This window comes from Myotis yumanensis, unplaced genomic scaffold (assembly GCF_028538775.1).
Source record: "Myotis yumanensis isolate MYYU_CA2020_CCGP unplaced genomic scaffold, mMyoYum1.0.hap1 SCAF_5, whole genome shotgun sequence".
Lineage (NCBI taxonomy): Eukaryota > Metazoa > Chordata > Mammalia > Chiroptera > Vespertilionidae > Myotis > Myotis yumanensis.
Window position 1 is genome coordinate 81,400,091 of NW_027223756.1, and position 15,062 is coordinate 81,415,152.

General features: G+C 43.5%; 1 protein-coding gene across 2 annotated transcripts in view; it reads left to right on the forward strand.

The window, feature by feature from the left end:
* The window catches only part of LOC139010909 (putative adhesion G protein-coupled receptor E4P), a 60,984-nt gene that overhangs the window by 27,538 nt on the left and 18,384 nt on the right, over positions 1 to 15,062 (forward strand). For both annotated transcript variants that reach the window (XM_070415962.1, XM_070415963.1), the window contains exons 3-10: positions 4,299 to 4,349; positions 6,187 to 6,309; positions 9,651 to 9,803; positions 12,049 to 12,089; positions 12,713 to 12,848; positions 13,334 to 13,441; positions 13,600 to 13,781; positions 14,683 to 14,850. In XM_070415962.1, the coding sequence (XP_070272063.1) occupies positions 4,299 to 4,349; positions 6,187 to 6,309; positions 9,651 to 9,803; positions 12,049 to 12,089; positions 12,713 to 12,848; positions 13,334 to 13,441; positions 13,600 to 13,781; positions 14,683 to 14,850 (962 nt within the window). The remainder of the gene's footprint in view (positions 1 to 4,298; positions 4,350 to 6,186; positions 6,310 to 9,650; positions 9,804 to 12,048; positions 12,090 to 12,712; positions 12,849 to 13,333; positions 13,442 to 13,599; positions 13,782 to 14,682; positions 14,851 to 15,062) is intronic.

Consider the following 15,062-nt stretch of genomic DNA (forward strand, 5'->3'; position numbering starts at 1 on the left):
GCTACCTGTCACCACCCAGCCAAAAAGCAGAGACAGGGATTGGATTATAAATACATGTTTGATAATATCAGATGCTGGGAATCTGGGAAGGTGACAGGTAAAAACCCTAACATCCACTTTCCCCTCAGGGAAAAGGTATGTGGGTAAGTACAAGGGGCTCTGGTGATTTGCAGTTCTGGAATTTGAGTCCCTGTAGGGGTCATGGGTCTTTTTCTTTTTTTTTTTTAAATAGATTTTTATTTATTTTGGAGAGGAAGGGAGAGAGAGAGAGAGAGATAGAAACATCAATGATGAGAGAGAATCCTGCATGCCCACCACCGGGGACCCAGCTCGAAACCTGGGCAAGTGCCTTGGCCAGGAATTGAACCCTGACTTCCTAGTTCATAGGTTGATGCTCAACCACTGAGCCACAGAGGTCGGGCAAGGGGTCTTGGGTTTTGATGAATGTCTTCCTTACTGGTCCCAGAACAGGATGGCCAGCATTTTGAAACTGGTCAAGCGGTGATCAGGTGTGCGTCATCACATTGTTTCTGAGACTTACTCAGTCACTCTCCACATTCCTGGTGGCCAGGTATGGAAGTTCAGGGCTGCATTAAAAGTCTCTTTGTTCTTCCCTGGTCAACTGAGAACTGCAACAAATCTTAGCCAGAACATACTGAAGTATGGTAGCAACCATCTCAGGTAGAAACTGTAGTTTAACTCTAACCCTTCTGTTTGGCTTAACAATAGAAAAGTTATTTTGATTTCCTGAATTGTATACATCATCCCATTCGATTGAATGACTATCCCATTGATTGTTATCTTACCGGTTTTAGAATGCACATTCTTCTGTACCTGGGAAACAGGACAGCACAATTATCCTAAATTGTCTTAGTGGACACAGATAATGTGTTCTAGTTGACTCAGTGGTCCCAAGACCAGAACAGCACAATTACTCTAAATTGCCTCGATGGCTCTAGATAATGAATTCCTGACAACTCAGTGGTCTCGAGACCCGAGGGCTCTAGATAATGTGTTCCTGTCAACCCAGCAGTCCCAGATAATGTGTTTCTAACAACTCAGTGATCCGGAGACCCAAAACTGTAATTAAAATGCTTACTTCTGCTTCTGTAAACTGCTTTTTTTTCCGAACCAGGTTCCTCATTCCAAACCCTGGGATGTAATCAATACCTTTGTGATTTTTGCCTATGTAAACCTGGTTTTTCGACCATCTTGTTACTATGAGATTTGGGAATGACCCCTCATAGTCCTGGATTGCAATAAATGTGACTCTTTAATTCGACTGCTTGAGGCGTCCTTCTGTGATTCACGGGGTACGCTACAACAATACGGTTAAACATATATAGTTAACTAATCAATTAAGTATTCTGTTAGTAAAAAGGAAGGGGAAGGTAAGAGAAAGGAAGAAAAGAGGGGAAAACAAAACAAAACAAAACCCTTGCAGACGTGTGATGATTTTTATTCTACCCTTCCACCCCTATGAGTATGAATCCTTAAATATGATGTTTTTGTCAATACTCACGATACAGAGCAGAGGAGTTAGGATGAGCTGGTGTTGACCGTACCTTGTCCAGCTGCCTCCTGCACACCCCCTACTGGGGATGTGCCCACAACCAAAGTACATGCCCTTGACCGGAATCGAACCTGGGACCCTTCAGTCCACAGGCCGACGCTCTATCCACTGAGCCAAACTGGTTAAGGCAAAGCTACCTGGATTTTATTTGTCCCACTTAAATCGCTGAGGGCTGATGTTGGCCATGAAAGCAGCTGCCTCTAGAATTTAGCAAAGGATTCCAACTCAGCCTGCTTGCAGTGAAAGGGATAAGGGCAAATCCTTTTCCCAGTGCTGGTTATTCAGCCCATCTGCCAAGAGGAAGTGCTATTCATAAATTTGTGGCAAAGTTGTCTGCATTTCTGAGTTCATCTCCAACTTCAATATGAAGTTCTGTCTAGTCATATGGTAGACATTTTTAGGTCATCCTCACAATAGATCATCCTGAAAACATTCTGATTTGTTCCAAATTGGCCATAGTCTTGGACTCCTGGGATTCTTATGTTCTATGTGTTAGGTTAGGTGGCTCAGGAGGCGGCGTAGGAAATAAAGAGTCCAGTGAATCAGAAAAGAAAGAAAAGGAAAGGTTTATTTCTGCGTCCCTGGGAGACCCACATACCCCAAAGACAGGGCAAGTGGATTCACGCCAACAGGGAGGGGGGCGCTTTTTTTATACTGCGGTTGGGTGAGGGGCGGGGACATGAGCTGAGGTATTCAGCTGAGGAAGTTTCCGCTGCAGGGGGTCAGCAGGGGTATTCAGAAAGGAGTCAATATCTGTGTGGGGGTCGTGTTGATTCAGGGAGAAGAAGCCGGTATCTGTGTCTGGCACACTGATCTGTTAGAAATGCCAGGGGGAGTCCATTATCTCATCACATGTCTGCATGTATCCGATCCTGGGCTCTCTCCGACCTAACACTATGCTATTTCACTCTCTCCTTTTTCCAGAGAATGCACTGGTTATTAAGAGGTTAAACCTGGGCTGTTCGTGTAGCTACTGAGCACTCGAAATAAGACCAGTCCAAATGCATACTGAATTTCAAAGACTTAATACATACAGTAAAGAATGTAAAATACTTTATGAATACTTTGTTTCATAGTGATGGTGTGTTAAAATAACATTCTGGCTATAGCTGGTTAAATAAAATATATTATTGAAATTGACTTCACCTGTTTTCTCTTTGCCTTTTAAAAGTGAGTGGACCACCCTAGCAGGTTTGGCTCAGTGGATAGACCGTCAGCCTGCAGACCTAAGGGCCCCCGGTTCGATTTTGGTCAAGGGCACGTACCTCGGTTGCAGGTTCCTTCCATGCATAGTTATTACAATAACATTGACTATATTCTCTACGCTGTATTTTATATCCCCATGACTATTTTGTAATTATCAATTTGTACTTCTTAATCCCTTCACCTTTTTCACCAGTCTTCCATACCTTTCTAGCCATCATCAAACTGTTCTCTGTATCCGTTTTTTTCTATTTTGTTAGATTTCACATATAAGTGAAGTCCTATGGCATTTGTCTTTCACTGCTGAAATATTTCACTCAGGACAATACCCTCTAGGTCCATCCATTTTGTTACAAGTGACAAGATTTTGTTTTTTATGACTGAGTCATATTTCATAGTATAGATGCACCGTGTCTTTATTCATTCATCTATTGATGGACACTTAGTATGCTTTCATATGTTGGCTATTGTAAATAATGCTGCAAAGAACATATGGGTGCATATGTCTTTTCAATTTAGTGGTTTTGGGTTTCTTTGGGTAAATACCCCAAAATGCAATTTCTGGGTCCTTCTTTGTCTTTTGTTTTAAAGTCTATTTTTTACTGACACGTGTGGGTGTGGGACCAGCCTGCTTGGTGTCTCTGGCCCTCCTACCAGTATCGATGTAGCATCTCTTTTATGTCCTTAGTTGCAGGACTTCTGTTCAGCTAGACTTCTGGTAGCTCTCAGTGAGGGTTGCTCTGTAGTTTAATTGTAATTTTAATGTGGTCTGGGGAGGAGATGAGTACTGCCTTTACCTACGGCACCATTTTGGCCATGGAACTCATGGTTTCACCCCCTGATTTCCAGGGATGGAGAAGGGCTGGAGGTTGAATCAGCCGTCAATGACCAATTAGCTAATCAATCATGCCTATGTAATGAAGTCTCCGTAAAAACCCAAAAGGATGAGTTTCAGAGAGCTTCCGGAATGGTGCCCAGAGAGGACATGGAAGCTTAGTACCCCCCTTCCCCATACCTGGCCCTACGAAGCTCTTCCATCTGGCTGTTCCTGAGTTGTATCCTCGTACAATAAACCAGTGATCTAGTAAGTGAAATGTTTCCCTGAGTTCTGTGAGCCACTCTAGCAAATTAATCAAACCCAAGGAGGGGATCATTGGAACGTCCAATCTATAGCTCTTTAATTGTGGTTGTCTCTGGATAGACAGTGGCAGAATTGAGTTGAATTGTAAAATACCCAGTTGGTATCCACGGATTGCTTGTTGGTATAGACTCTCCACCCCCCCCCCCCACCCGGGGGGCACATTAGAATTGGGTGTCAAACTTCTTATAGCTACAACAGATGTACCTCTCATACTGTAGTAATAAATGATGCCTTTCATGACCCTTGGGTTTATAGTTTGCCTGGAAGAGTCTAGAGTAAAGTGAATAATGGCAGATGAAGCCCGGAACTCACCTAGGCCTCAGCCAAGCAGAGCCCCAGAACATCCCCCACCTGAACTATCCCCTCCTTTCTCTATTCTAGGCCTCAGTGTCCTGCTAATTCTGTCAGGATCAGAAGTGGAGAATTCTGGAGGTGAGTCTATGATTATCAAAGGCCAGGGAAAGGAAATTGGGGTCTGCAGCCTACCTCCAGAGGAGGGAAGGCGTCCTTTCATTAGGAGAGAATATTAATCCCTGATGCATTCTGCCCATTCCTTAGAGCTCCCACTCCTCCACTATCACCATTGTCACCCATTTATTTAGCTCTTGTATTGCACCAGGCTCAATGCTAAGCAAATTGCATGCTCCAACTCATTCAATCCTCATGACATTCCTGCAAAGATGGTTTTGACATTATCCCCACTTGACCAATGGCCCTCTAGAGAAGTAGCTGACTCAAGGTCACACAGCTGGTGGATGTTGGACTTCACCTGTTTTCCCCCAAAAGCCTGTGTCCCAAATAATTTTGGGAGATAGTTTTGCCTTTGTCCCTGCCCCACTCCCAACCTCCCAAGCAAATCCTGAGCAAGTAATTTATCTGGAAGGTGATCCTAGAAGCACCATCTGGGAGTGGGAAGTCAGGTTAGAAGGCAAGGAGCCAATATAGGGTCCATTATACAGCAAGTTACATGTGGGCAACTGGAGCTTGATCCCATGGGGACTGTTGGACATAGTAAGAAACATGAACCTCACGGCTATCTTCCCCAATTAAACATTAATTTCCTGTTCCCCTTCCCCCAGCCCTTGGCACCCTCCATTCTACTTTGTCTCTATGAATTTGACTCCTAGTGACCTTACAAGTGGAGCCATATAGAATTTGCCCTTTGGGATGAGCTTATTTACTTATCACAATGTCTCCAAAGTTCATCCATATTGTAGCATGTGTTGGAATTTCTTTTTTTAAAAGCTGGGTAATATTCTTTTGTGTGGATGGACCACATTTCATTTATCCATTCACCCATTCATGGGCAGTTGGGTGGCTTCCATCTTTTGGCTACTGTGAATAGTGCTACTGTGAACATAGGTAAGCAAATATCTCTTGAAGACCCTGCTTTCAGTTCTTTTGGGAATAGCCCATGAATGAAATTGCTAGGTCATATGGGAATTCTAATTTTTTTGTTTTTACTTTTTGTTAATCCTCACCTGAGGATATTTTTCCATTGATTCTTTTTTTTTTTTTTTTGAGAGTATGGAAGGGAGGGAGGAGAGAGGAGAGAGAGAGAGAGAGAGAGAGAGAGAGAGAGAGAGAGAGAGAGAAACATCAATGTGAGAGACACATGGATTAGTTGCTTCCCGCACACACCCCCCTGGGGCTGAGGATCAAAACTGCAGCCTCGTATGCACCCTTGCCTGGGAATGGAACCCAAGATGCTCTGGTGCACAGGCTGATGCTCTAACCACTGAGAAACACTTGCCAGGGCAGGAATTATATTTTTTAGTTTAGAAATTGCCAAACTGTTTTCCACAAGAACTGCACCATTTTACATTCCTGCCAGCAACGCATTAGGGTTACAATTTTGCCACCTCCTGTTCTCTGTTTATTTTTGATGATATGATAACTGGTTTTATTTTAATGCACTGACTTTGTCAGTCATTGATTGAGAGAGCTACTTCTGTGGGGAGAAAGCATTGTTACTGTCATGTGGAGAGCAAAGAGGACTCTGGTTGCCAAAGATAGCCCCAGGTAAAGAAACGCAGGCCCTGGAGAAGTTCTACTGTCAAAAAAGTGGTGTTGGTGGCAGAGGTGAGAAGTGGTTTGGGCACTGTGAGCATGTGTGTTCAGTTGTGGGATGGGTGCAAAAAGGACGCCAACAGAGCTATTTCTAGGAAGACATTCTTTTGACCAGAGTCAGGTAATCCTAGGTGCTCAATGAATATTTCTTGAGTAAATGAGTAAACAAATGAATGAAAGGATCTTGTGTTCTCTGCAGCTTTCTGTCATACATGCCCTGAAAATGCCAGGTGCTTCAACAGAACCCACTGTGCTTGCAAAGATGGGTATCAGTCCGTGTCTGGAAGGAAGTACTTCACTGAATTTTATGAGAAATGTAAAGGTAGGATGCAATCCACATTCATCTTGGCATTTGGAAGGGGGCAGGGACATCCTTCTATATCTCACTCCCTGAGTTACCTGAGTTATGTAGGGATGCTAGTGCTGCAAAGATACAATATTACAAGACTAGTGGCTTGGTGCACAAAATTCGTGCATGGCGGGGGGGGGGGGGGGGGGGCTGTCCCTCAGCCTGGCCTGCGCTCTCTCCAATCTGGGACCCCTCAGGGGATGTCCAACTGCTGATTTAGGCCCGATCCTAAACTGGTAGTCAGAATCTCTCTTGCAATCTGGGACCACTGGCTCCTAACTGCTCACCTGCTTGCCTGCCTGATCGCCTCTAACCACTCTGCCTGCCAGCCAGCTCGCTCCCAACTGCCATTTCCTGCCATTCTCATGGCCCCCAACTGCCCTCCCTGACCAGCCTGCTTGCCCCCAACTGCCCCCTCCTGCCATCCTGATCGCCCCCAGCTACCCCCCACTGTCAGCCTGCTCGCCCCCAGCTAACCCCCTTGCTGGCCTGTTCGCCCCCAACTGCCCTCCCCTCCTGGCCTTATCACCCCTAACTGCCTCTGCCTCAGCCCCACCACCATGGTTTTGTCCGGAAGGACGTCCCGAAGGTCTCCCGGTCTAATTAGCATATTACCCTTTTATTAGTATAGATAGTCCCAGAGTCCTTAAAGAAGTCCCTATCCCTATGCATCCTCCTGCTGTCATTCTGATGCTGGCTTGATGATCCTTGGTTTTTCTTTAAAGGAAGGTAGAGTTCCCAGGACCCTGGGCTCTTGAAGTCTCAGAATTGGTGTTGTTTTTTTTAAAAAATATATTTTATTGATTTTTTACAGAGAGAAAGGGAGAGGGATAGAGAGATAAAAACATCTATGAGAGAGAAACATCGATCAGCTGCCTCCTGCACACTCCCCACTGGGTATGTGCCCGCAACCAAGGTACATGCCCTTGGCTGGAATTGAACCTGGGACCCTTGAGTCCGCAGGCCGACGCTCTATCCACTGAGCCAAACTGGTTAGGGCAGCATTGGTTTTTATATGTTTTTTTACTGGAAAACTTTACAAGGGGAGGGATCATCTCTGTGTTGTTCATTGTGGTATGCCTAGGACAGAGAATAGTGTTCTCACATAGCAGATGTTCAATAAAAACAGTGACCAAGAGAACAAATAAATAAATCAGTATCTTGGCACTCATTACCTGTCATGATCTGGCCCCAGCTTAGTGTTCCAGTTTCACTTCTCACTACAACCATCTGTTCCAGCCAAAATTCTTTTTCAATTCCACTAATTCTAAAGGTCAATTTGAATACCGAAGAAAAATAGCACTCCTGAATATCTGATTGGTGGAACTGAACATCTTATGGATGGAATTAGTGTCAATGAAGATAGACTAGGATTTGTTTTATTTTATTGTGGCAAAATATACACAACATAAAATTGATTTTTAAACCATTTTTAGATGTATCTTTCAGTGTCATTAAGTGCATTCACAGTGTTGTGCAGCCATTGTCACCATCCATCCACAGAACTTTCTCATCTTCCCAAACTGAAGCTCTGTTCCCATTAAATTCTAACCCCTCACCCCCGCCTCCAGCCTCTGGCTTCCACCATCTACTTTTTGTTTCTGTTAATTTGTTTCCTCTTAGGGTACTCCTATGAGTGGAACCACAATACTGGATATATCTTCTTTTTTAAAAAAAAACTTTTTGTTTTGAAATGGTTTTAGACCTAAATAAAAATTGCCAAAACAGCTCAGTTAATTCCTTATTTCCTCCCCGAAGTTCCCCTAAGGTTAACCAAAGACATGACCACAGTACAATGATCAAAACCAGGCGATGAGCCCTATCCGACTTGGCTCAGTGGATAGAGCGTCAGCCTGCGGACTGAGGGGTCCCGGGTTCGATTCCGGCCAGGGGCACATGCCTGGGTTGCAGGCTTGGTCCCCAGTAGGGGGCATGCAGGAGGCAGCCGATCAATGATTCTCTCTCATCATTGATGTTTCCATCTCTCTCTCCTTCTCCCTTCCTCTCTGAAATCAATAAAGAAATATATTAAAAAAAAAAAAAAAACAAAAAACCAGGCGATGATATTAACTAAATACCGACTTTTTTCAAGTTTCATTAGTTCTCCCCCTAATGCCCCCCCCCCCCCCCCCCCCCCCCCCCGCCCACCGCCTTTTTTCTGTTCCAGGAGCCATTTCAGAATCCCACATTGGCTTTGATTGCCATGATCCTTAATCTTGTGTAACCTGTGACAGATCTTCAGAGTTCCTTGTCTTCTGCGACCATGACACTTTGATAGGACACCATAGATGCCCTTTTGCACTTTGCTTTTTTAGCTTAAATGTATCTTAGAATTTACTCCAAATCAGTTCATAGAGATCATCCCCATTTTCTTTTTTTATAGCTTTAGGATGAACCATAGTTTATTCAACCCTCTCCTAAGCATGGGCATTTAAGTTGTTTTGATGTTTAGGCTGTTCTAATATTTGTGGAAGTATGTCTTTAGGGTAAGGTCCTAGATTGAGATGGCTGAGTGAAGAGGTAAATCCATATGTAGCTTGATTAGATATTCCAAATTTAACTCCAGAAAGGCTGTACCAATTTGCATTCTCACCAGCAATGCCTGAGAGCGCCTGTCTTCCCATTGGCTTAGCAGAATGTGTTGTCCAATGATTTAACATCTAATGGTGATCAGGTTCTAAAGCCCCATGTATATTTAGGTCTATTTCTGGACCTTTAGTCTCTTCTACTAGTCTATCTCTTCATGCACCAGTATCTCATCGTTATTTTGTTTTGTGTTAATCTTTACTGAGGATATTTTTTCCATTGATTTTTTTTTTTTTTTGAGAGAGAGAGTGTGGGAGGGAAAGGGAGAGAAATAGAGAAAGGGAGAGAGAGACATTGATTGGTTGCCTCCTGCATGGGTCTTGGCTGGGGCTGGGGATTGAACCTGCAACCCAGATATGTGCCCTTGATCAGACTTGAACCTGTAGGCAAACGCTCTAACCAGTGAGCACACTGGCCAGGGCCCTGACTTTGTAGTATGTTTTGATGTCTTGGAAGGCTAATCCCCACCTCCTAGTTTTTCTGGCTATTCTTGCAGGATAGTAGCAATTCATCTCACTCCATAAAATACTTGTAGATAGTTTTTATTGGGATCATATTATATTTATAAATTAACTTAAGGAGAATTATCATCTTTATAATATGGAGCCATTTTATGTGAGAATAGATGTCCATTTATGAATGATACTGGGTAGTAGAGATTCCATGGGCAAGGGAAAATAGTATAGTTTTATGAGAATGAAAAATGGTATTTTTCTCTTGATTCACAGATATTGATGAGTGTAAGACCGGGCTGGCAAAGTGCAAGCAGAAATCATATTGCAGAAATGAAATCGGAAGTTACTACTGCAGCTGTGTCCCAAATATTCCTATTCTCAACTGGGTGGCTAGTGTTTTGAAATTGAACCATGCAGATTGTTATGGTAAGAACCTCCAGTGCTCTCCAACATGAACAAGGAGGGGCGAGGAAGACTTTGAGAGTTCCACCAATGTCGGGCCAGGGTAAGATAGCAGAGATCTGTCCTGGCCCTTGTCCTTCAACCCATCATTGTAATCTTTTCCTAGGAAATCTTGTTTAAGCCCGAGATATCAATCACCATCTCTACATCACTGCCTTACAAATTTATGTCTCTTTCCCGGGCTTCCAAATCGACACCTCTAATTTTCTACTGGACTTCTCTACTTGTTTCTTTCTCTCATTCATTTTAACTGTATATATACTAAATTCCATGAGTTCATGCTGATAGCTCCAATCCCAGTTGAACCCCAGGGCTTGATCTAGCTTTCCTTTTTTTCTTCTTTGTAACTTCTTTCTTCAACAACAACAAAAACCTGGCCCTCACTATCCACAACCTATTGCCTTATTTTTGAAGTCTTGGTGTAATTCCGTATTTTGAGTTAGACTGGATTTGATTTCTGACACTACCGCTTACTTTTGGGGAATGAATAACTTCTTTATGCCTCGTCTGTAAGTGGGAAGAATAGTAGTAGCCTCGACTATACTGGTTATGTGTTGCTGAGTAACAAATGATCCCAATGTTAGTGGCTTAAGACAACACATCTTTATTGGCTCATGGACTATGTAGGGCAGGAATTGAAGCGTGCCTTACCTGGTCCTCTGCTTCTAGGTCTCTCATGATTACAATCAAAGTATTGGTCAGGGATGCAGTCTTATCTGAAGGTTTGTCTGCTTCCAAGCTCACTCACACGGTTGCTGGCTGATTCAGTTCTTTGAAAGCGATTGGACTGAAGGCCTCACATTCTTTCTGGTGGTGGCTGAGAGGTCGCCCTCGTTCTTAGCTATATTGGCCTCTCTAGCTTACTTTGTTACAACAAGCGCATGAGAATAGCCAAGAAGACAGTGTGAACAAAACAGAAATCTTAATCCTTATTAACCTAACCTCAGAAGTGACATCTTATCCCTTTTGCTGTATTCTGTTCATTAGAAATGAGTCTCTGAGTTGAGTTGGTGCGGGGTGGGGGTGGGGGGGGGTGATTAGGTGGGGGTGGGGGTGAAATCACACAGCAGAATGTGGATAAAGGAATGTGAAGCAGAGATTATTTCAGAGACTTCTTACCCCACATACTGGGTGAAATACCTTCCTCCAAATTCGTGTCCACTCACGGAAACTATGAATGTAATCTTATTTGGGAATAGGGTCTTTGCAGATATAATCAAATCAGGATGAGATCATTCCAGATTAGGGTGGGCCCTAAAACCAGTATGACTGGTGTCATTATAAGAAGAGGGAATTTGGACATAGGGACACACACACAGAAGATCATGTAATGATAGAAGCATAGATTGGAGTTAGGCTGCCATAGACCAAGGGACAGCAAGGGGCAACCATCGGAAGCTAGAAACAGCAAAGAAGAATATATCTTAAAACCTTCAGAGGGACCACAGCCCTGCTGACACCTTGATTTGGACTTGTATCTTCCAGAACCATGAGATAATAAATTTCCATGTGTTAAGCCACCCAGTTGTAGTGCTTTGTTACAGCAGCCCTAGGAAATGAATACACTCTACCTATCATTATTAAGGCGTGTAAAATATTTCTTGCACCTGGGAAGGCTCAATTAATATTAGCTGTTATGCTACATAACTCTGTTCTAGAACCTTTTGAGTTCCTTTCAATGAGCTAATGTGTATGATGGCACTTTATATACCATGCTGTGTAGACAAGGGCAAGTATTATTACTGTTTCTACATTATTCATTCAATTATCATCCATCCCTTCGGGAAGTTTTCTCTGCACCCTTGATATTCTGGGGCCTCTTCTGTATACTCCCAAGTCATCTTGTTCTATTTGTTAACATCTTGGACCCTTGTAATCAATTAATTGTTTGCCATTATCGACAGCCTGCAAACTCTAGAAGGGAATTCCCTTTGTCACTATGTCGACCTCTATTCATTAGGTTTAGCACTGTACCTGGCTTTTAGTAATTTCCCAATAAATACTATGGACTGAATGATTAAACTGGAAGCCTCATCCTAATTCTCTTTTTATTTTACTGTAGAAGGCATTTGGGACTTCTTAGAGGGAAAGTAGGATAGGATGTGGAAGCAGCAGGGAAGGATCCAACTTGAGGGTGCTTGGAAGAAGGGATGTGAGCCAGGGTGTGTTATCTCCCATATTTGATTCACTGGCTACTTTTCTTTCCCAGAGGGCACTGCTGAGAAGATACAGCCAACAGAGACCATTTGGGTGAGTAAGGTGAAGCTAGGTTTGGGAAACAGCTAATTAGTCTTCCACGTCATTCTTCTGCTGAAATGCTACCCTGTGACTTTTAGGATACAGCATAGGAGTGATTTTGTCCTTTGTCCCAGGGGGTCAACATCTGGGGACATTTATGGTGTTACTGGCGTTTAGTGAGTGGAGACCAGGGATGTTGCTAAACATCTAATAATGCCCAGGATAGCCTCCCACAACTATTATCTGGTCTCAAATGTCAATTGAGAAGATTGAGAAACCCTGGCAAAGGTGTCCTTCAAAGATCTGCATCAACCATCTAGAGTAGAGCCTCATTTCATCCCTTCATCACCTCTCATTCCCAATCTTCCTCTATAAGAAACTCTTTGTAGGTTCCAGATACCTCATTTTTTTTTTTTAAGCCTTCATGTTCTCAAAAATACAATGAAGCTCAGGATACACTCTTCACAGGGCTGCCAGTGATAAATGAGAAAAGTCATATCAGGTTGCCAGCACAGAACCTCGCTCACCTTAATAAATGTTATTGCCTTCTGGGTTCAACCAACCACACTCATATGCATTCCTGATTTTTTAAGTTTATGTAAGAGTCTACCTAACTAGCTTTATTTCTTTGAAAGGCAATTCTAAAGAAAAATGAAAGCAAACAGTACATTGCAAAAGAGGCTACCCAATTACTTCAACGCATGGAATTGACCATATGGAATGAGAGTTTGACTTCTCCAGGAAAGCATGAAAATTCTGTGCTTGATATAGGTAAGAAACACAGAGCATTTTTCTTATGGGGGCAGGGGAGGGATATTTTGTCAGACTGCATTTATATGTCATGGAGAAAGTTCACTCAAGGAATTCTTCCTAAATGCAGAAGCTCTGCTCCAAGGACTATTTCCTTGGAAATCTTTTAGATGCTAAGCTTCTTTTGCTAAAAAAACTAAGTTTCCCCCCTCACTAAGTACTTTAGCACACATTTTAAAATTGTTTTTGCCTTTAAATATTCTACCATAGAGGTTGAGCTTGCCTGCCCTAGTTCCAGCTCAGAGTTGGGTGGTCAGTGTGTGTTTCTCAGGCAATTTTGACCGTTTAATTCCCAACAGCCAGAGAAGTGGAAGGGAGTACCACCTGGTCTACCTTGTATGCAGAAAATGAAATCACCAGTAAGGGGTCTTTCACAGAAGGGAGTTTTTCAGTTCCTTAGGCATGAGAAATGAGTCAAGCAAAACTCACTTTCTTAATGTTTCCAGTCTATGAAACCAAGAGGTGCAATGAGACAAATGAGAGGACTGTTCTGGAAGCTGGAAATAACACAATGGATATTGACTGCAATGATGCTTTCAAAGGAACCACAAGAGGTACTGTGTCTAAGATGGATTCCCTTGACCTTCAGATTCTAGGTCTGTTGTCTCATTTCTAGGTGACTGGGCCAAGATGTGGGGACTTACGAAGTTTTTTATTCCAATTCACCAGACTATAAGCCCCCTCTAAAGTGATTTCTCTTCTGTTTTCTCAGAGAGTAAAGTTGGGCTTATCACTCACCGGTCTCTTGGGGATATTCTGAATGGATCCTTTTTCAGTGATAGAATAGGAACACTGGACATAAAACTGAACTCTCGTGTTGTGAGTGGCACCATTGGTGTAAAGGAAAAAGTTTATATGTCTAAACCTGTATTCCTGACCTTCAAACATACTCAGGTGAGCAAAACCCAGAGCTGGCTCTCTATGTGTTACCTTAAATGGGTGTGTTATCAGGATCCTGGCAGCTAACCTAATCCAACTCTGATCATCCAGGGTTCAGAGAACAGACAATAAATATTGAGACCTCCAGAGAAGCTTTTATTATTACACTAGAGGCTCAGTGCACAAAATTCGTGCATGCGGGGAGGGTCCCTTAGCCTGGCCTGTGCCCTCTTGAAGTCCAGAAGCCCTCAGGGGTTGTTAGTCAGACATTCTTAGCACTGCTGCGGTGGCAGGAGAGGCTCCCACCACCACCACTGTGTTTGCCAGCCCTGAGCCCGGCTCAGGGCTTCTGCCTGAGGGGCGCTCCCCCTGTGGGAACACACTGACCACCACAGGGCACTTCCTGAGTTGAGCGTTTGTCTTCTGGTGGTCAGTGCATGTCATAGTGACCCATCATTCTGCCATTCTGTTGATTTGCATATTAGCCTTTTATTATATAGGAAGGATTATGCCTAAAAAGGCAATGGGGGGATGAGTATTATTGAACCCAGTGAAGGCTGGAGGCATGGAGGAGGGATTGCCCTGCTGGAGAAAGAAGCATGGAAGAAATACCTAGGCTTCTTTAGCTCTCATCCAATGATCTCTCACTAGTTCCTCTCATTGGTCCTACCAATGACAGGCAACCTGGGTAAAGCAGTTCATTAGGGTCAATTTCCAGGGCTCTGAGATGACCAGAGCAGGGCAGAATCAATGAGAATAAAGTCCACACACGTGTAGTATAAAACTCTTCACCACACAGGTTCCAGATGATGGGGCTTTCCCAGCCAGTTTCCAACCCAGTGAATCCTTGACCAACCTATGAAATTAAAATAGTAAAACCAGAAAAAGAGCCACTTTTATGCTATTCTCTTTCCAGCCTGGTGGTGCGAGAACAAAATATTTGTGTGTGTACTGGGAAGGATCAGAGGAGGGAGGCAGCTGGTCGACGGAGGGCTGCACTCATGTGAGCAGCAATGATTCTTACACCAAATGCAAGTGCTTCCACCTTTCCAGCTTTGCTGTCCTCATGGCTCTTGTTCCTAAGGTACCAAGATTCATGGTCCCTTCCTGTGAATCTGAGTGTGTTCAGGAAGCTGGGAAGTCATCTGCTCCATGTCTTATAAAGACTCTTAAGATGTGGGGTCAAGCAGAAGTAACTTACTTGAGAGGTAGTTCCAGGAAGTACCAGCAGGGGACTGAGGGAGTGAAATGGGAAAAAGGACAGAAGCCACGCAGAGAGCATTATCAAGCCACTGT